This window comes from Mus caroli, unplaced genomic scaffold, assembly GCF_978045245.1.
Source record: "Mus caroli unplaced genomic scaffold, Mus_caroli_1 scaffold_1, whole genome shotgun sequence".
In the NCBI taxonomy this organism is placed as follows: Eukaryota; Metazoa; Chordata; class Mammalia; order Rodentia; family Muridae; genus Mus; species Mus caroli.
Window position 1 is genome coordinate 84,337,632 of NW_028227256.1, and position 20,868 is coordinate 84,358,499.

Below are 20,868 nucleotides of genomic sequence, written 5' to 3' on the forward strand. Positions count from 1 at the left end.
TGTGTGTGTTCTGTTTGTGCCTGGTGCCTCTGGAGGCCAGGAGGAGGCATTTGATCCCTCGGAACTAAAGTTACAGGTGGCTGTGATTTACCACGTGGGTGCAGGAAACTGAATTCTGATCCTCTCAAGAGAGTCAAGAACTCTCAACTACTGAGCCATCTCTACACCTTACATTTTTGAGACAAAGTCTCTTACTGAATTTGGATCTCAATGACTGAGCGAGACTGGCAGGCCTATGAGCTCCAGGGATCTATCTTCTAGCTCTTCAGTGGTGGTTTACAGACACACTGAACATGGTAGCATTCCTGAGGCTTCCCTCAGGACTCTATGGCACATGTTTTACCAACTGAGCCATCTCTCCAGCCCTGAAATGTCATAGTCTTGCTGTCCCCCAGGCTCAGGACTAACAGCATGTCGGTTTGGTAAGGGAAACTTTGACTCTAAAAATGCTCATGGCAGGTAGGATCTTGAGATGTTAATGGTGGCCAGGACAAGGTATTAATTGTGACCATCACAGCCATAAAACTCTCTATGATTCTTCCTCAAGAGAAAAAGTGCAGCCAAACAGCACTTTGACCAAGACACTGGTGCTGGTGCCCCTACTGGCTAACAACAGAGAAAGAAGAGGCATCGCGCTGGATGGGAAGATCAAGCATGAGGACACAAACCTGGCCTCCAGTACCATGTAAGTCCTGGATGCTCTGTGAATGGGTCACCGTGCAGGGCTGGTATTGGGCTTCCCCAGAGGCTCACAGCAGGCATATCAGTAATGCTCCACTGTGGCATGCATGATGTTATGGTTGCCCAGGCTGGCTCTGGGCATAGCCTTATACCAACCACAGTGTCACTGCCTGCCCTCTGGGTGGCCACGGCTAAGTTCCTTGAGCTCTCTGAGAACCTTAGTTTTCTGGTCTGTAAAGTGGGAATAATAGCAAATTCCAATGTCGCATGCTAGTGATGAAGACTAATTGGAACAATGTATGTCAAGTATGGTGCCTGAACACATAAACTGGGTTTTTGTATTTGGCTATTTCCATTCATTCAGTTTCCATCTGGAAAGACCCACTGCCTACGGATACGTACCAGACTTTGTTGAAAAGAGGAGCTGACCTGCCTATTCTGTTGGAGAACTGCTAGATTGATTTAGGCAAAGGCTATAGGGGGATAATCTCCGCAGCGAAGCCAGTTGCTAGCTACTTTTCTAGGCCTTGTTTGCCGCAAGATTGTAAGCTACTAACCGCTGATGGTGTGAGGCAGGAGCCAAGACCCAGGCTTGCAGCCTATGTACTGCCCTCTCCCATAGGATGTGCAGGGTGCTCCTTCCTGGCCCCAGTAGGTTCCCCTCAGAGGTGATGCCCAACGAAAGAAGAGGGGGAGTGACCTGACCCCCCCAGACAGACCTGTAGCTTACATTCGGTGAGGCTAGTAGTGGGGACAGTGAATATTTGGCAGAATGAAGGTTAGAATCAAGGGGTTTTCTGAGGATCATTTGACAACTGCCTGTGTTAGATTCTAAAGCATGTTCGAGAAATTCCAGGGAATGAAAATTGATGCGCTACATCAATTTAAAGGGGCAAATGAACTGATGCCAATGGCATACCCTTCTGCAAAGAGTTAATTGTTAAGCAAGTCCACTCTACCCTGGCTCTCCCGCTCAGGAATATGGTGGTGCGAACCCTTGAAGTCTCAGACATGTTCTGTTCCCTGTGTTTGGGTCTTCCATATAGCACAAGCTTACAGGCCAATTCCAGCAAGAGCATGGCCTCAGGTCATGCCTCCGTCCTCCCACCAGATGATGATACTCTTTGGGGAGTGCTGTAGTCTTAGAGCACATGATCCAACAGAAGGCCTCGGGCTGGACACAGTTCTCCGTGCCTTCAGGGTCCTCTTTTGAGATTTTTGTTGGGGTTCACAGTAGCTTATAGATTTCAGTCATTTTCCATCCCATAATTCCTGTTGTGAGACGTCATAGGATACGTAAGTCTTCCACATTGGGTCATAGGAGATGATAGTCTGTGACAAAATGTCACGTGTCACACTCCTTGTTCATCCACTTGAGTGGGCTTTCCCTTGGTGTCAGGTGCCATGCTGGTTGCTGGGCACACAGAGCTTTTGGGTGCGATCCAGAACAAGCCTGATCCTGTGATCAAGTGATAGGCAAGGGTCTCTGTGCCTTTCTTATGAGCAGAGCACAGGAGAGCTGGGCCCAGTGCTACCTGGCTGAGTCTAGGCTTTACAGCTGGAGGTGTTGGGGTGCGCAGAGACGAGAAGGACCTTCTGGGTGGGTTTGACATCAGCAAGGTTGGTGCTCATGGGGCTCAGGGCAGAGCTGGGATGGCAAAGGCATTTCATTGAAAGGATATTTCAAAGACTGTTTGCTGAAGTTGGAACCTGAATGGGCTGAACTCTCTGGCTTCAGAACCTGAGGGCTCAGCAGCTCATGGTGGGCAGTACAGGAGAAAGGGAGGAAACAGGAGAGTGATTTAGGTCAGAGGCTGAGCTCCGAGGAGGACAGATGCTGTGCCCTGTGTGAGCACCCTAGGGAAGGATGCAGAAAACCCACTCCCCAGCCCCATTAATGGATGAAGTTTTTTTTTTTTTTTTTTTTTTTTTTTTTTTTTTTCTAATGGATGAAGTTTTAAGACTTGAGGGTAATCCATGGAGTTCTCCAGTTCTGAGACACCATCTTCAGAATGATGGCCCTGGCAGGCGAAGGAATGGTTCCCACCCTGGCTCTGCTCTCATAACCCCTCTCCTTTTTGATTGGGTAGCATCAAGGAGGGCATCGACCGGACCGTCATGGGGATCCTGGTGTCATACCATATCAAGGTGAAGCTCACGGTGTCGGGGTAAGTGTTGGGTGCGCCATTTCTGTCTTCTCAGTGACTGGCAGGTGGATGGCAAAGTAAGCCCGAGGTGCCTACTGATGCCTATGTAGAGTTTGGCATGGTTCCGTGTGTCAGCTTCTGCAGTTTTGTTTGGAGGCAATGTATACTGGAAAAGCAAACCAAAAGGCGGGCACCGTGAGAACCGTTGTGCGCAAGTGAGTGTACATCTGTACACACAGTGGAGGCTGACAGACCAGAATGGCATCCAGAACCCCTTTGTAAAAGTAAATTGTCTTGCTGGGTTAAAAATAAAAAAAAAGAATAACATCAATTTAATTTTCAAATTTCAGAAAGAGCAGTAGCTGCCTAATGAACTCTCTGTAAATCTTCCTTTATTTGGGTTCAGTGTCGGGGCATGAACCACTTTGGGAGGCTGAGGTAGGATTAAGAAGCAGTGTGATACATTGTCACTGGCTTTGGGTTTGTTTTTTAAATTGGGGCTTAGTTGGTATAGTGCTTGCCTAACAGGCAAAAAGCCCTGCCTTTGATCCCTAGCACCAAATAAACCAGACATGGTATGTGCCTGTAATTCTACACTGCAAACTAGAGACAGGAAGTTCAGAAGTTCAAAGTCATCCTTGGCTAGAAAGTTTAAGGCCAGACTGGGCTACATAAGACCCTGTCTTAAAAAACAAAAAACTCAAGTACGGTATGCTGATATACACGCTTGGGAATCCCGCTTCTTGGGAAATTTAGTTAAGAGGATTGCTATAAATTCTGGACTAAAAAAAAAAAAAAAAAGATTGTTTCTATCTTAGACTTTTCTCCTCCTTCCTTCTTTCTTTCCTTCCTTCCTTCCTTCCTTCCTTCCTTCCTTCCTTCCTTCCTTCCTTCCTTCCATTCCCTAACATGTAATCAGAGAATTAGGGGGTTACCTTTTCATACAAAATTACTGCTATTGAGAGTTCTAAAGAAATGGTTTCCTTTTAAGGACTTTGTAGCTTTTATTTTATGTGTACAGCTATTATGCCTGCATGTATGTAAATGCACATGTAGTGCATAACTTCAGCCCCTGTGTTAGGGAGGCAGAGGCAGATAAATCTCTGTGAGTTCAAGGCCAGCCTGGTCTACATTTCAGGTTCCAGGCCATCCAGCCATCCAGGGCTAGAGAGAGAGAGACTCTCCTTCTCTCAGAAAACAAAACAGAAAAAGAATAGTCTGTGCTCTTAGCCATCTTTCCAGCCACAAGAGTCCATTTCTCTCTCTCTCTCTCTCTCTCTCTCTCTCTCTCTCTCTCTCTCTCTCTCTCTCTCCTCTCTCTCTCTCCTCTCTCTCTCTCTCTCTCTCTCTCTCTCTCTCTCTCTCTCTCTCTCTCTCTCTCTCTCTCTCTCTCTCTCTCTTTCTCTGTGTTGTGTGTGTAATCAGTATCCTTACTTAATCAAAACAGAAGAAATTGAATTCCCATTTTCCTTTCCTCCATTTTCCTTTCCCTATCCATTCCCAAGTGTGCTTGCTGGCCTTTTCTCTTGACCAGGCTGTGTTAGACTGGTCATGAGAGGCTCCATACATGTCCCTATTTTTAAGTAGGGAGAGAGTTGCCCAACTTTGCTTGGATCTGGTTAATGTGGTATTTATATCTCTTGGCTTTTTCTTTTTCTTTCTTTCTTTTACACACAGTCGCACTATATAGCCCTGACTGTCCTGGATACTCCTGGTATTTTCAAATCAGATTTTTTCTTTCCTTTCCCCTCTATTATCTAAAAACAGGGCAAAGCTTCATCTTACAGTAAATATAAATAATAAATAAATAAATGAGTGCAATACAGTTGATTTTCCATATCTTTGAATACTGTATCTTCAATTTCAACAAATGACAAATTGAAAATACTTGGGGGAAAAAAAGTTTCTAGTTCAATGCAAGCCACAGCTACATTGAGAGATCCTGTCTTAAAAACAAGAAACAGCAACAAAATGTTTCTGAACTGGATGTGTGCAGGTTTCTCACCTTGTTTATTCCTTAGACAGTACAGGCCACTATCCCTAAGACATCGTAAATGAAGTAGGGATGGCTCAGAATCTAGGGAAAGGTGTGTGTGGGGGTCATATGCAAATTCAGTACCATCTACTGAAGACACTGAGACTGGGTGCATCCCCACCAGGGATCCTGAGACCAGTGTAAGAGAGACAGCTGTGACAGTGCATCCCTGAGGCCTCTGCTCTGTGACTGGGAGCTCCCCCTCCCTCTCTCCCCCTTTCCCTCTCTTCCTCCCTCTCCCCTTCTCCCTCTTCCCCTCTCCCTCTCTCTCCCTCTCCCTCTCCCCCTCCCCCTTTCCCTCTCTCCCCCTCTCCCTCTCCCCCTCCCTCTCCCCCTCTCCCTCTTCTTCTATCTCTTATCTCTCAAGATTTTAAATGTATTTTGAGAGAGCTTCCTACTGCCTCTGCTTCTTGAGAGGGACTGGGGCCTCAGGCATGCTCTGCCACCATAGAGAGGCTGAAAATTTCTGGTTGTAGTTTATGTTCACTTCTAAGTGAATCCACTTTTTAAGAAATCCTTGGGAGAAAGAGGTGAAACCTACAGCAGGTAGCAGTGAAACTGAACACTGAGGGCCCCGTGCTCCAGAGGACTTTGGGAATCTGTGCTAGGGAGTGAGGGCTATGCCTACCAGGCTGGGTTGGGGACTTTCCTGCCTTTGAACCTTGGGGGTCTGACGTTGTGTGGGCCCTGGGGACTTACCATGACTGTCTGCTTTGTGCTTTCTAGCTTTCTAGGAGAGCTCACATCCAGGTAAGCCTTGTCGTCCTCTCCCTTCTCCACTCAGCTCCCTGCAAGCCGAGGATACGGAGCCTGCTGCCAAACAGAAACTGGTAAAGACTAGTTTCTGGGCAGCAGTGCTCAAAGATAATGTAATGACACAGTTGCTGAAGGTTTTTAATAATAAAAGAACAAAGAACATCATAAATCAAGGTATTTTAAAAAACACATTGGTGGGAACATCAGGTGGACAGGCTATATCAGGGTAGGGAAATCTCGGCTATAGGTACTGTCTTGGTTGGTGGCATTTTTAGATTTGGGGCTGATGGAAGCTAGGGTATCTTTGTATATCTCCCAAACGATATAAGGATGCCAGGTCAAATACAAGGGTAGGCAATAAATGGCTAATGATATACTATGAAACCTTGGTCTTCAGAGCTGCAACATTCCCACCCTCCACAGTCACAGGATTTCTGATCAGTCATTATAGAATTTTTAACAAAGATGTAGTTTTTTTTTTTTTTTCTGGAAACTTTAGTTCCCAGCAGACACTTGAATTGTTTCTACCTTTTGGTACATATGACTAGTGACAGTGTGTGTTTTGAACCACGGACAAAGAATCAAGAAGTTTGGAACTATGTCAGACATTCACCTGACATAGTTCTTTTCCTGGGTTCTTATCATCTGCTTCTATCGCCTGGGCCTACCCTGCAGACTGGACTGATTAGCATCTCTTGTGATGTGGGGAGTTGGAATGTTGCAGGTGTGGAGCTCAATCATTCTGGCCTATATTTTTACTGCCCACCTCGGTTTTTTACCTGACATTTCATCTAGATCTGGCCTGTACCTGGGTCACTGTAAGCAGGTCAGTGCTGGGTAGGCTGCAGGGGTCCTGGGATGCAGGGCATAGTGTGTTATCTCATCCCCTCTCTTCACTTCCGTTCATAATTCCTCTGGATTTCCCTTTGGCTCATCTTTCTGACCTTTCCTTTCCTTTCCTTTCCTTTCCTTTCCTTTCCTTTCCTTTCCTTTCCTTTCCTTTCCTTTGAGATGGGTATGCCCGTCCTTGTACCAGCCTCGCAGAGATTTTTAGAATATTATTGTGGTTTTGAGGGATTAAGAGATTCATTTCCAGCCTTGTGGAAACGTAAGTATAAAGAGAGTAACGTATGTCCTACAGCAGAGGTTGAGGTTAATTCTGCCCGCTTTAGTTTTTACCTGATGGAGTGCTGTCCTGAAGTGTAGTCCCGCTTTCCAGACTGTCTGACAACCATGCCCTTCCAGAGCATCCAGCCATGGTGCATAGTTTGGCTTTGAGTGCTTAGAAATGTTCTGTGATTCTGTTGAGTGAGTGCAGAGATTGCTGCACGTGATGGACAACAGCAGGGAGAGTTTGTGGAGGCATAAAAAGGAGGTGCTGCCAGGCGTGGTGGCGTACGCCTTTAATCCCAGCACTTGGGAGGCAGAGACAGGCGAATTTCTGAGTTCAAGGCCAGCCTGGTCTACAGAGTGAGTTCCAGGACAGCCAGGGCTACACAGAGAAACCCTGTCTTGAAAAACCAAAGACCAAAAACCAAAAAAAAAAAAAAGGGGGGGGGGTGTGCTGGGGCTGGAGAGATGGCTCAGCAGTTAAGAGCACTGACTGTTCTTCTGCAGGTCCTGAGTTCAAATCCCAGCAACCACATAGTGGCTCACAACCATCTGTAATGAGATCTGACTCCCTCTTCTGGTGCTGTCTGAAGACAGCTACAGTGTACTCACAGTACATTAAATAAATAAATGAATAGGGCTGGGACACTGTGCTTCCAGTTTGGTTTCCATTACTAGAGGAACTCTCTGCTTATTATAACAATTATTATTTTAAGTTATTTTTATTTAATTATTTTAATTATTTGCCTGCAGGCATGTCTGCATACTACTTATGTGCCTGGTATCCACAGAAAGAGTGTGTTAGCACCCATGGAACTGGAGTTATGGATGGTTTGCGAACCTTCTTGTGGGTGCTGGGAATCAAAGCCAGGTCCTAAGGAAGAGTAGCCAGTGCTCTTAACGATCCAGCCCCTCACATACAAATTTAAGATGTATTCAAATGTGTCCTTGCTGCAGTGAATAGTTTTATTTTATTTTTTTATTTCATTTTATTTTGTTTTAAGGTGTGTGCACACAGATGCACTCATTTGTGAAGTCCAGAAGCGGGTGTTAGATCCCCTGGAGCTGGAATCACAGGCAGTTGTGAGCTGCCTGACGTGGGTCCTGGAAACTGAACCAGGGTTGTCTTAGTTTGGGGTTTATTGCTGTGAACAGACACGATGACCAAGGCAACTCTTATAAAGGACAACATTTAACTGGGGCTGGCTGACAGGTTCAGAGGTTCAGTCCTTTATCATCATGGTAGCACCCAGGCAGACATGGCACACCAAGAGCGGAGGCTTCTACATCTTGATCCAAAGGCAGCAGCAGCAGGAGGAGGGTCTCTCTTTCACAGTGGATGGAGCTTGAGCACGAGGAGCCCTCAAAGCCCACCTCCACAGTGACACACTTCCTCCAAGAAAGCCACACCTATTCCAACAAGGCCACCACTCCTAATAGTGCCACTTCCCATGGGTCAAGCATATTCAACCACCATAAGGATCCTCCGGAAGAGCAGCGGGTGCTCCTAACCACTGAGCCACCTCTCCATCTCCGTGAATCATTTTTTTGGTAACCAGCCTTCTTGTAGGATATCACCTCTTCTCTTCCCACTGTGTCACATCACTACAGCTAGGATCCAGAGAGCTAGAAGCACTGGCTGCCTCAGCCATGCCTGAATGAAGTTCCTGGACCACATTCCAGGGAATAAGTTTCAAATTCCTGCCTGACCACTTCCTGAAGTCTGCTTTCTTTTGCATCTCACTAAATGAATCTTTTGGAGATTCTCTGCAGCCCTGGTTTTGTGCTGTGTGATCTGTAACTCTCTCTCTCTGTGTGTGTGTGTGTGTGTGTGTGTGTGTGTGTGTAAGCACGTGCACACGTGTCTGTTTATACACTCACCAGCCTGTATTATTCCTTTTTTCTAGTGAAGTGGCTACCGAGGTGCCGTTCCGCCTCATGCACCCGCAGCCTGAGGATCCAGGTCAGTCACTGCCATTGTCTAGGATGCCTCTCATCCATTTACCTCTGGCAGATTTATTAGGCACTAATTTATCTCTGGCTTTCCTTGACTATCTGTCTGAGCATGGTGTCATCCACAGGGTGACCACCAGATCAGCCTAGAAGAGAGAGCCGGCTCACCTACTCAGTCCTGGGCCTGCCCACCTTCTATCTGTGTGTGAAGGGTGTAGCACTCCTACCCTCTGTTGGGTGTGAATGACCTAGTGAGATTTTTATCAGTGACCCAGTCAATGCATAAGCTCTGCTATCCACAGGTCTCAATTTAGATTTAGAGATGGTGTAAGGGACAAATCATTTGAAGGGCCCGAGGCTCTGCTTTGTGTAGGAACAGGAGGCCTCGCATTTTGTAGTGTCAACAGGCAATTAAAAGGTGCTACATAGTTTTGAAAGTAGTGATAGCAATGAGATTACAGAAAACACTTAAGAGGTCAGCCTGGTTTCCCACCACCTCCGGTCTATTTGATGATCTGTCCACTGACTCTCATGTGGATGTTAGACGGAGCAATCATTGCACATATCTGTGACACATGGGGACTACCTTGTTGTCCCTAACAAAGATGTGAATGGGATGTAGTATGAGCCATAGCTCAAGGAGGTTCCGAGAAAAACAGTTAAATGAAGGTAGGTGTGCTGGAATGCCTGCAATCCCAGTGTTCGGCAGGCTGAGGCAGGAGGATGGCAAGTTTGAGGTGAACTTAGGCTATAATAGCAAATTAGAAAATAATTTCTCAAAGTATCTTTACCAAATATTTTAGATTAGACCCCTCAGTGGACTTTGCCACATGCTAGTCTAGTCATATGTTTTGCTCATTTAGATCCATCTCACTAAATGCTAGTTTTCGCAGTTATTTGGGAGTAATCAGGATGGGAATCCAGGAAAACATAGATTCAAGAGGTCTTTTATTTTATTTTTTTCTTTATTTTTTGAGACAGGCCTAGCTGGCCTGGAACTCTCTATGTAGACCAGGCTGCCCTTGAGCCAGGAGATCTACCTGCCTCTGCCTCACAGTGCTGGGATTAAAGGTGTGAGCCACCACCACCTGGCAAAGCAGCAAGCAGTCTCTCTTTTTTTTTTTTTTATTTTAAAGAATTATTTACTATATGTAAGTACACTGTAGCTGCCTTCAGACACCCCAGAAGAGAGCATCAGATCTCATTACATTGGTTGTAAGTCACCACGTGGTTGCTAGGATTTGAACTCAGGACCTTTGGAAGAGCAGTCAGTGTTCTTAACCACTGAGCCATCTCTCCAGTGGCCCACAGTCTGGAAAGGAGCTCTTCAATACCTTTCTTCCTTCCTTTCTTTCATCCTTCCTTCCTTCTCCCCCCTCCCTTATCTCTCTCTTCGAGGAATGAACACAGCATTTCACAGGTTAGGCAAGTGTTCTGCTACTAAGCTTCATTCCCAGTCAATAATAATAATAATAATAATAATAATAATAATTTTTTAATGGTGTGAGATTCAGATGTTCTGATTCCCTTCAAAGAAATTGAAAATGCAGTGCCCTGAGATGCCATGGTTTATGTTGGGTTGTTTTCTGGAATTTTCAGTAGAGGTGACTTACGTTGGAAGAAGTAGAGTTTTTCTCCTTTCTCAGGGTATTTTCAGTCATTATGGACCTTAGGTTAGACGACTCCTCATGTCTGGATGAAGCAGTGATTTTGTGTGTGTGTGTGTGTATGCTTAAGATTTCAGAGTTGGGACTGAGAGATGGCTCAGTGGTTAAGAGCCATCTTGCAGCGGACAGGCTGGATTCCTAGCACCCACATAGCCAGCTCACAACTATCTGTAACCCCAGTTTCAGGGGATCCGATACCCTCTTCTGACCACTGTGGGTACTTCATACACTGGTGCACAGACTGACCTACAGGCAAAACATTAATACATGTAAAATAAAAATAAACATAAAATCCTAATAATGAGGCATTTCAGCGATCAAGAGTTAGCACAAATCACTCATGGCTGCAAAACTCTGATTTCCTAAGATTTGTGAGTGACTGTGCTCTCTGCCTTCCATCTTACCGGTCTGCTTCCTGGGGCCCTGAGGCTTGGCTGGTTAGCTTCTGGGCAGAGAGTGCAGTCATTACTTAGGGCCCCTGGGAACCAGGACCCAGGCAATCTGTTCCCAGTATTTGCTGTATAATGCTGCCTGGCTTTTATTGTTCCTTTCAGTTGTGGGTTGCCATTCTTGTGGTCTACCTCTTTAGGCTCCAGGTTCCTCTACTCAGCAGAATAAAATTCTAGGGTATCCTTTGTGAGGAGAAGTTTTATTTTATCTTAAAATTTCATCGTAATGAGGGTTGAATCTAAGCCTAGAATGTCCAGGCAAGTGCTCTACCACTGAGCTATCTCTCCAGCCTTCTTTTTGTTATTTTGAGATAGAGTCATGGTGGCCCAGGCTTGATATTTCAGCTACCGAAGGGTTGAGCAGGAACATTGTAAGTTCAAAACCTGTCCCAAAAATTTATATAAAAAAAAAAAGATTGAGAGGACCGAAGTTCAAAGGTCATTCTCAGCTATAAACTGAGTTTGAGGTTAACATGGGATACAAAAGCCTCATTTAAAAAATTAATTGGGGGGCTGGTGAAATGGCTCAGCAGGTAAAAGCACTGACTGCTCTTTTGAAGGTCCTGAGTTCAAATCCCAGCAACCATATGGTGGCTCACAACCATCTGTAATAAGATCTGACACCCTCTTCTGGTGTGTCTGAAGATAGATACAGTGTACTTAGACATAATAATACAAAGATCTTTTAAAAAAAGGTTAATTGGGGCTGGAGAGATGGCTCAGTGGTTAAGAGCACTGACTGCTCTTCCAGAGGTCCTGAGTTCAATTCCCAGCAACCGCACGGTGGTTCACAACCATCTGTAATAGAATCCAATGCCCTCTTCTGGTGTGTGTGAAGTACAGCTGCAGTGTACTCACACATACATGAAATAAATAAATAATAACTGATCTTCCCCTCTCTATTCTCTTTCCTTTTCTGGGCTTACAGCAAAAGAAAGGTACGTCATCTGGAAGCTTCTCTGGGGTTTCCTGTGTTTTGTGACCCCCCCCCCCTGCCCCCGTCCCCATACAAACTCCTGTCAGAATGTCTGTGTGGAGTCCTTGTGTCTCTTTGCTCCTAAGAATGTAAGATGTGTGCACACATAGCTATGTTGGATGTGTCTTTTGTTCTGTGGGTTCTGTTACCTTTTCCCTTGTGTTTATTTGTTAAAGAGCTTTTAAGTACAGTCTTGGCTAGGAGTGTTGGGTTACCTTTAATCCAAGCACATGGGAGGCAGAGGCAGGAGAATCACTGCAACTTCAAAGCCAGCCTGGGCTACAGAATGAGACTCTGTCACAAAAACAAAAAGAAAAAACTGAGGGCGGTGGTGCATGCCTTTAATCCCAGCACTTGGGAGGCAGAGGCAGGCGGATTTCTGAGTTCGAGGCCAGCCTGGTCTACAAAGTGAGTTCCAGGACAGCCAGGGCTACACAGAGAAACCCTGTCTCAAAAAACCAAAATAAATAAATAAATAATTAAAACAAAAAACAAAACCAAAACAAAAAAACCTGAAAGAAAACAAAACCTCTAAAAAGCCCTGAAGAAAAAGGCATGGCCCTTCTTCCATCCAGGGAATGACATGGTCCCTCTTCCATCCAGGGAATGACACAGTCCCTCTCCCATCCAGGGAATAACAACGGTCCCTCTTCCATCCTGAGGGCCGAACACATTCATCTTGGATTGGTTCTACAGAAAGATCAGTGGTCTTGTTTTTTTAGGATTTTATCCTCAGCTTCTGAGAGTAAGCACTGATTAACATGTTGTCTGTTTTCTTCTAGTGTTCAGGATGAAAATTTGGTTTTTGAAGAGTTTGCTCGCCAAAATCTGAAAGATACTGGAGAGAACACAGAAGGGAAGAGAGATGAGGATGCGGGCCAGGATGAGTGAAGACTTAGCCTAGATGCCTAGAAACTGCTTGTAGTTCCGGGTGCCTTGAGGGAAGCCCCCGGTAGCCTTTCAAAGTTATGCTAGATATCAAAGCATGAGCATTCCTCCCAGAAATAAAGTCTCGGGGTCCTCGTATCATGTGTCAGGTTGTATGGCTGGGGCACTGGGCTGTTGTCACTTACACAGAGCCTGATGCCTTTAGGGTCTCTGGAGCCTGAGAGTGAGGAGCAACATTTAGAAGAAAGGGCAGCCTTTCACAGAGTAACTCAGTGCTACTGTGATCTCGTGTTTTGGAGGTGTGTGTGTGGGGGGACATCAGGGCTTCTCAGCCATGCTTCTCTGGATACACTTGGGACCACTCCTAGCTCCAGGGCCCTTTCAGAGGTTCCTGAGTTACTAGAGCAGACAACAAGTATAGACAAAAATCCCCTCATGACTCTACTTTGGGGTCTAATCCCTCCTCAAGCTTTCCATTGCTGATCAAGTTTTTTCTATTTGACACAAGTAACAAACCAGATTTGGTTAATAAAAGTGGGCAGAACAGAAAAGGGGGGTCTGTCCCTGGAGTATCAAAAAAACCCCAAAAAACAAAAAAAAACCCCAAAAAAACCCTGAACTAAACTGAGGAAGAACCTGGGCTGCCGTACTCAATGTGGGTAGAAGCTATGAAGGTCCTGGGAACTCAGCTCAGAAGCTTGGACTGGCACTCAGAAAGCCATTCTGTACCTAGCCACTGCTGTCTGGGTTCTGGGTAGCACTTCTGGGAAGAGAAAATTTGAGTAGCCTAGCATCGGCTTGGTGGACCAGAATCTCATGGCCAACAGTGGCCAGACCTGGGAACAGGTTTATCAAGACAGATGGAATTCATGATCATACTGTTATTACGGAGAGGAGGAGTGGAGAATGCTTGTGGTCAGAGAAGGGGAAGGAGGCACAACAGGGGCTCTTTCAGGCCTGTCATTTAGAAGGCCATTCCTAGCCATAGTGTCCAGAATTCTATATTGTACCAAACAGTTCTCTTGGCATCCATGGAAGGGACCTGTGTGCATCAGGGTGTGGGAAGATGGGATGGATAGATGATTCTCACTTATGTTTAATGAGTGGATAGGAAGAGTGGAGATTTCTGTATAGTTCTGCCTACTCACCAATGGTAGAGTGTACGTGTGCGTAACTAATTACTTTCCTAACTGTTGTGACCAAGTACCTAACAAGATTAACTTAAGGAAGTAAGGTTTTATTTTAGCTTATGGTTTGAGGCAGTAGAGTCCATTGTGATGTGGGGAGCATGAAGAAGCTGCAGCTGTGGTCAGAGAGAAATGGATGCTGGTGCCCAGCTTGCTTTCTCCTGATTGTTTCAGGGTAAACCCCCTTCCCTTGGTTAAACCTCCTTAGAAATAAATGCCTTCGTAGATTCTAAAAGCCACCCAAGTTAACAGTGAACGTTCAGGCTGGTGTGTGCCATGGTGCTTGGGATTTTGGTGTGCAGGCATAGCTGGGATCCTTACACTGGGTGCCACACAGACAAAGCAAGTCTTGGTGGACCTGTGTGCTGACTTTTGGGTTTCCTAGTACTGGGAGAGGTGAGAACTCATTTCTGAAGCAATGAAAATGGTAATATAGGTAGAAAATTGTGGGTTGGTGGGGGTGGACACAGACACAGTTTATCTTTCTTCTCCCACCATCTGGGGGCAGGGGGTAGGGCATTGTCATAGTGCCCAGGCAAAGGGATGGCATGCTTTTGGGGGAGCCCACATGGTACTTCCTCATGATCTCTTTCTCCTGCCTTTTGACAGGCAATCTGCACTGGTTAGCTCCTGGTGGGTGGAGCTGCCTGCCAGCCAAGGAGGCTGGGACTCTGCCTTGTAGCTCCTGGTGAGAGAACCATCCTGTTGGTTCCTGCATTGCTTGACCCCAGGACATCCTAAGTCAGAGTGGACATTAATAGGCCCGACCTTTGGAGCAGTGTGGGTGAGAGAGCCAGGAGGGAAGGGCCAAAGCCTGAGCTCTGGAGACTAGAGGTCAGAACAGCCCTTGCCCTCCAAGTTATTTCTGTGCTAAAACATCCAAAACAGGCCTCCAGGTGCTGGGTTGTTTATATACTGCAGCTGCAGAGGGAGTGGGGGCAGGAAACAAGCAGCCAGCTGTCCCAGCAAGACTGCTAGTGTGTGTGTGTGTGTGTGTGTGTGTGTTTTACTGGTTCTGCTGTATGCATGTGTTACTAGCTCTGCTCTGTATGTATGTGGGTGTGACTGGCTCTGCTCAGCCTGCACATATGTTTCTTTGCTGGCATGCAGAAACCTCAGAAGACAGGACGTCTGAGAGCAGGTCGAAAGTGTGGCTGAGTTTTGGGGATATGTACGATGTAGAAAACAAAACAAAACAAAACCCAAACAAAACCAAAAAAAAAAAATGTACAAGGAGTTGAATGTGTTGCACAAAGGAGCATTTGGGACAAAGTTGGAAGAACTTGATGGCAAGCACTCTTACCCATTGCATCATCTGGTCAGCCCTAAGACACAGTTTTTGGGCTTTTTGTTTGTTTGTTTTAGAATCACATTTATGTGTGTATTTAAGTGTGTATGTATAGATGTACACTTGTCATATGTATGTGGAAGTCAGGACAATTTTCAGGAATCCCTTCTCTCTGGGGTCCTGAGGATCCAACTCAGGTTGTCAAGCTTGGCAGTCAGTGCTAACTGAGCCACCTCACCAGCCCAGGGGAAGCATCTGGGACAAAGTTCTGCATCCAGCAACCATAGGCTGGAAAAGCACGAATTCTGCCATTTATTAAATGCCTGCCTTATGCTGGGCACGTCACGCATGACACCCAGTTGCTCCAACAGCTGATACCACCACCCATTTGTTTGGTGAGAAACTGCAGTTCAGAGAGATTAGATAGGGGAGTGTAGAGGGTCAGAGAGGATAGGAGAGTGTTTATGATTAAACAGTGGCTGCCCTTTAGTTCTTTGAAAATGTTACTGACACAATTGCCCTTCACATGTAGTTGTGAGATATAACAGAGCTCTCATGGGACATACATTAAGAAGTGGTCTCCTTTCACAAAGCAATTGTAGTACAATATTGCAGACAAGTGCTTACTATAGTGTAGTCCCTATCCAGTTTGAGTCTCTCCAGTCTTCCCTCTTCTCCTGTGTGAATCTACTTCTCTGCCATTTTTTTTCCCCCACACAGAGACTCCTTTCAGAGCTGTTGGGTGTCCTGCTCCTTAGACATGTTTTACTGCCTGCTTTCCCATTCATTTCATAGGCTGGATAGTTAACAGGTTGCAGGGTGGGGCGGGGCATGTAGGGGTGGGAAGTCATGCACATCTGGAGGTGTGTGTGTGTGTGTGTTCTTTCTTTTGGTTGTTACAAATGCCCTGGGAGCCAGGGAATCTCTCTGTCACGTGCAGTGAGAAGCTGTCCTGCTTAACGGAGAATGAGGGTCATCCCAGGTTTTCAGGTGGAAACATTCATGCCAGGAGGTTCTTTCTGACAAGATCGGTCCTCTTCCTTGCGTGTCCCTGAGACAGATGAGGTTGGATGTGAGGTGTGTTATTACTGCCACCTTGGTGTGCCCTCCAGGTGGGGTAAACTCAGGGCGCAGCAGCGCATCATTAGACATGATTCATTGTCTGACTCACGCAGGGAGAGAGGCACCGGAGGGAATGCGTTCTTCCTAGCCAGCTGGTCTTGGGGGAGTTGATGGCTCAGCCCTTCCTGAGATCTCCAAGGGAACCACACTGTGCATTTACCAGGGAACAAAAGGACTTCTTCATGTGTCAAAAAAGAAAAAAAAATAATCATGTTCAAGTTAGGTCTGTCTTCAGAGTCTAATGTACTTATTTTTAAGGTGAATACCCTTCTCCCAAGCACATTTTATTTCAAATAGTTTTAGGATTACAGAAAACTGAGCACTGAAGCACCCACACTGTTTCCCCTATTATTAATATCTTACATCATCAGTGCAATACAGTGGCTGCACCAAGTGAAGTGGCATTGGCACATTATTATTAAACTAAACACATACTCTGTTCGGATTTCCTTACCCAATGGCCTTTCCTGTTCCAAGATCATGTCTGGGATCCATGTGACATACAGTCATCCTGTCTCCTTAGGCTCTTTGGTTGTGAAAATCTCCAGGGCTTCTTTCTAATTGCAGCTATCTGTCTGTCCTCCCATCTGTCCACAGTTTCTCCCTGCTAACTGCCATTGCTGTCATGGTTCTTACTCAAAACCATAAACTCCAGAGTTCAGATGTACCCTGAGCCTCCAGCAGCAAACACACGTGACTCCTCAAGCCAAACCTATTTATTTCTTCCTCATGTCTTGGTGCTTTTGCTGATGACACTCTCCCCAGAAGAAGCCCCTCATGGAAGGGCATCCAGAGTCTCACTTCCCTTTTGCACTATGAGCAGCAGTTGGTCATCTTCTTCCTTCTGCTTTGTCTCCAGTTATCATCCCTATCTCTAAGACTATCTGTGACATTAGACCTAGCCGGGTCAGCATTGCCTAGAGCGGTTACAAGCTCTTTTTAATGCCTTCCCTGCCTCTAATCCGTTTTTAACCCAGGGTATAATTCTCAATCCAGGTGCTTGAGGAGCTCTGCATTCCTTCCACTTCTCCTCTTTGTCTTCCTTCTTTCAGTTGGGATAGGGTCTAGCTAACAGTCCAGGATGACCTCAAACTTGTGACCCTCCTGGCCCAGCTTCCTGCCTGGCATTAATGACCTCATCTTAACATAGTTTTCTTTTTTGTTTTATTCCTTTTTTTCTTTTTATACAGTTTCCTTTTTAAATATTTATTTTTAACTTTTAAAAAAGGATATACATTCTTTTTAGGTTTATTTATTATTATATGTCAGTACACTGTAGCTGTCTTCAGACATACCAGAAGAGGTTCTCATTACGGTCAGATCTCATTACAGATGATTGTGAGCCACCATGCGGATGCTGGGATTTGAACTCAGGACCTCTGGAAGAACAGTCAGTGCTCTTACCCGCTGGGCCATCTCTCCAGCCCCTATGTTTAACTTTTTATTAATTCTTTGTGAGTTTCACATTATGCACTGCAGCCCCACTCATCTCCAGGTTCCTGTCCCTTTATGTAGCCCTTTGCTTGCAACCACCAACTCCCTCCCCCAATAAAACACGTACAAACAAATAACAACAAAATCAAAACACAGAAAACATCTCTTTGTGGAAAGCTGTAGTACGTCACAGTGTGTCCCAGAGTATGTCCCTCTGTCAACACTTGTTCACTTGCAAATGTTCATTGCAATGAGTCACTATGGGTCTGCTTCGAGATCTCTGGCTTCTGGGATACTATCAATATTGGATCCTCCTCTTGGTTATCCTGTCGTTGTTCTGTGTCATGGTGATCTTGCAGCTTTGGAACACCAGGACTGGCGATTTCACACGTCCCAATCATTTGTAGATGATATAGGTTTTGGGGTGGGTCAATTCAGAACCCTGGATCTGGGCCTGGCTGGTAGCTGAGCTGGTCAGCCCGCCACCTGCTCTCCCTTATCCACACAACCAGGGCCAGCTCTCCTGCACTGCTCCAGCTAGGGCACATACTCCTGCTCCCAGGCCCTCAGGCCAGCTCACTGCACTCACGCCACCAGAGCCCACTCCACTGTGCTGCCCAATCAAAGTGTGGGAGCCACTCTCCCAAGGGCTGCAGCCTGTGAGGAGCGGGGCCAGCTCTGCCAATCTCATGATCTCACATGATCTCACACCCTCAGGGATGGCTCACCGTGCCTTTGCCATCAGAGCTGGCTTTGCTTTTTATTTGTTTATTTTTTCCTAATTTTCTTTTTATATACTGTCCTTTTTGTTTTGTTTTGTTTTGTTAAATACTTTTGTTTTGTTTTTTTTTGAGACACGGTTTCTTCTGTGTAGCCCTGTCTATCCTGGAGCTCACTCTGTAGACCAGGCTGCCCTTGAACGCAGAAATCCACCTGACTCTGCCTCCCAAGTGCTGGGATTAAAGGCATGTGCCTGGCCAATACTTTTTACAATTGAAAATTTTACTTAGTGCGTGTGAATGGGCATGTGTGCTATGCACAGGTATGTGGTTCAGAGGACGACTTGTTTTTGCTTTGTTTTCATTTCCACCATATGTGTTGTAGGGATTGAGCTCAAGTCATCGGCCTTGAGAGTGAGCACCTTTCCTTGCTGAGCCTTCTCACCGGCCCCACAATTGCCTTTTAAAGACCCACTCTACAGATACTGTCACATTCTGAGGGCCTAGAGGTCAAGACTTCAGTACTGATTCATGGGAAACTTCCTTCGGCCACATACTCTCCTGCCTCTCTGCCCATGCTCTACTTATGAACTTCCCCCAGGCCTTGACTTCCTGGGAGAACAACCCTGCACTACCCAGACGGAGGAAATCAGTTGGTCTGAGTTCACATCCTGCCTCCCTAGCATCCTGAGACTTCCATGGCAGGGGCTCCATTTCCTTTTGGTTCGTGGGGTATGGCTGAGGGCTGTGTGTTTCATCCTGCATGCACAGGAGCTCTGTATGGGCAGCTGTCACTATCAAGTGCTATAGAATCTGCCTGTGTTAGAAGTACATACACTATGGTAGCTGCCAAGCCATACGAGGCTATTCAGTGCTGCAAATGTTGACTAGTGTCACTGAGGAACTAAAATTTTGTTGCTTTTGTTTTCTTTGAGACAGGGTCTCCTCTGTGTAGCCCTGGCTGTCCTGGAACTAAGTCTGTAGACCAGGCTGGCCTTGAACTCATAGATCTGCTGGCTTTGGCTCTGGGATTAAAGGCATGGGATTAAAAGCATGCACCACCACTGCCCAGCTTGGTTCTTTTACTTTTCTTCTCTTTTCTTCTCTTTTCTTCTCTTTTCTTCTCTTCTCTTCTCTTTTTTTCTTTTCTGTCATTCTTTAGCCTAGGCTGGTACTAGTTAATAGGAATTTAAATATAAGTACTTGTATGTAGCCAGTGGCTACAGCATAGGTGGAGTGTGTCCTGGTTCACCCAGGGGGTCTCAGATCTTTTTCACAAAAGTCATCCTCTGTACTGGCTGGGAGGTCAGTATCCTGGCCTCCTCATTGTGCCGGATTAGGAACCTCCTGTGGTTCCTGGTGGTATCTGACTTGTATTGCCACTAGTAAGAGTTGTCCAGTTGTCCAGAGGCCCAAAGCTTGCTGATTGGTGGGCAAGACAGAGGTCCCTGGTCTCCAGCAGCAGCCTCTGAAAGGGTGAAGGGATAGCTAGGCAGTCCTCCGCTGACTTGCCTCTTACAGCAGAGCACAGTAGGAAGGTAGCACATTGTCCTGGTTGGCCCCAAGTCCTTTTCCATTTCAATATGCCAAAACAAAACAACAACAACAACAAAACCAAAACTCCAAACTGAAGCCACTCCTTTTCTAACTGCATAGGGTCCTCCTTTGGCTCGGAGTTCATTCTGCTCTCTATGTCTCTCTAGTACCCTATCCCTCCCTTCTGAATCTCAGTTCCCTTCTCTAACTCTCAGCCCCACCCAGAAATTCTGAGTGGCAATTTGCCTTAATACTTCATAGATCCCCCGCTTTGTGACCCAGCCAGGCTCAGCTTATCTACCTATTTACTCCCCCAACCCCAACCGGGTTTCTTGCTGCCCTCAGGTCTCAGCAGAAAAGGCCAATCCCTTATCTGGTCCTCAAAGCCTCACTTGATCCCAAAGCTCTCCGGTTCCTGTCCTAGTCCTATTTTCCTCTCTCTAAACCCCTCTAAATCCCTTCCTTCCTTTCTTTTTTCTTTTTGCCTCTGGGCCTTTGCACAGATCTAGCCTCTGCCTACAACACGGTTCCCCGTTAGGGGCAAGTCCGGCTTACTTTCTCCATCTTTCCTTAACAGTGGCGGCCTTAACAGAAGTTCTGTCTTCTCTCCCTCCGGGTGTACTTGCACGCACTCGGCAAACTGTTTCACCAACATAGTCCAGCGGCCTCCTAGAGATCACTTACACTCGGGTATGAGTGATAAAAAAGTGTACTCAGAGACAAAAACTAGAAATTGTGTTCCAAGAAGAAAACGACAGAAGACATCAGAAGGAATGAGATGGGTCAGGCCAAAACAACCCAACAAGGGCCGGGCAAGCCTACGTCTGCGCCCACTGCCTATGGGGGCGCGGTGGGGTAGGGCGGCCGGCCTCTAGGCCCCGCCCCGCCCAGGCTCCGCCCCAGGCGCTGGGCCCATCCCA

General features: G+C 46.2%; 1 protein-coding gene and 1 long non-coding RNA gene across 4 annotated transcripts in view; one reads left to right on the plus strand and one right to left on the minus strand.

Moving 5' to 3' along the window:
- The window catches only part of Sag (S-antigen visual arrestin), a 39,193-nt gene extending 26,409 nt beyond the window's left edge, over window positions 1–12,784 (plus strand). For 2 of the 3 annotated variants that reach the window (XM_085842911.1, XM_085842866.1), the window contains 5 exons: window positions 548–685; window positions 2,772–2,849; window positions 5,590–5,613; window positions 8,637–8,692; window positions 12,557–12,784. In XM_085842911.1, the coding sequence (XP_085699037.1) occupies window positions 548–685; window positions 2,772–2,849; window positions 5,590–5,613; window positions 8,637–8,692; window positions 12,557–12,606 (346 nt within the window). In that variant the 3' untranslated portion in view covers window positions 12,607–12,784. Of the gene's footprint in view, window positions 1–547; window positions 686–2,771; window positions 2,850–5,589; window positions 5,614–8,636; window positions 8,693–11,726; window positions 11,737–12,556 lie in introns of all 3 variants that reach the window. The other variant, XM_021160398.2, reaches the window with a different exon arrangement.
- LOC147006081 (uncharacterized) lies at window positions 12,567–20,830 on the minus strand. The gene is made up of 3 exons (XR_015048431.1): window positions 20,504–20,830; window positions 16,309–16,437; window positions 12,567–12,612 (listed from the first exon to the last, which is right to left on the minus strand). It is a non-coding gene; the product is annotated as an uncharacterized LOC147006081 (long non-coding RNA).
- Window positions 20,831–20,868: the final 38 nt, after the last annotated feature.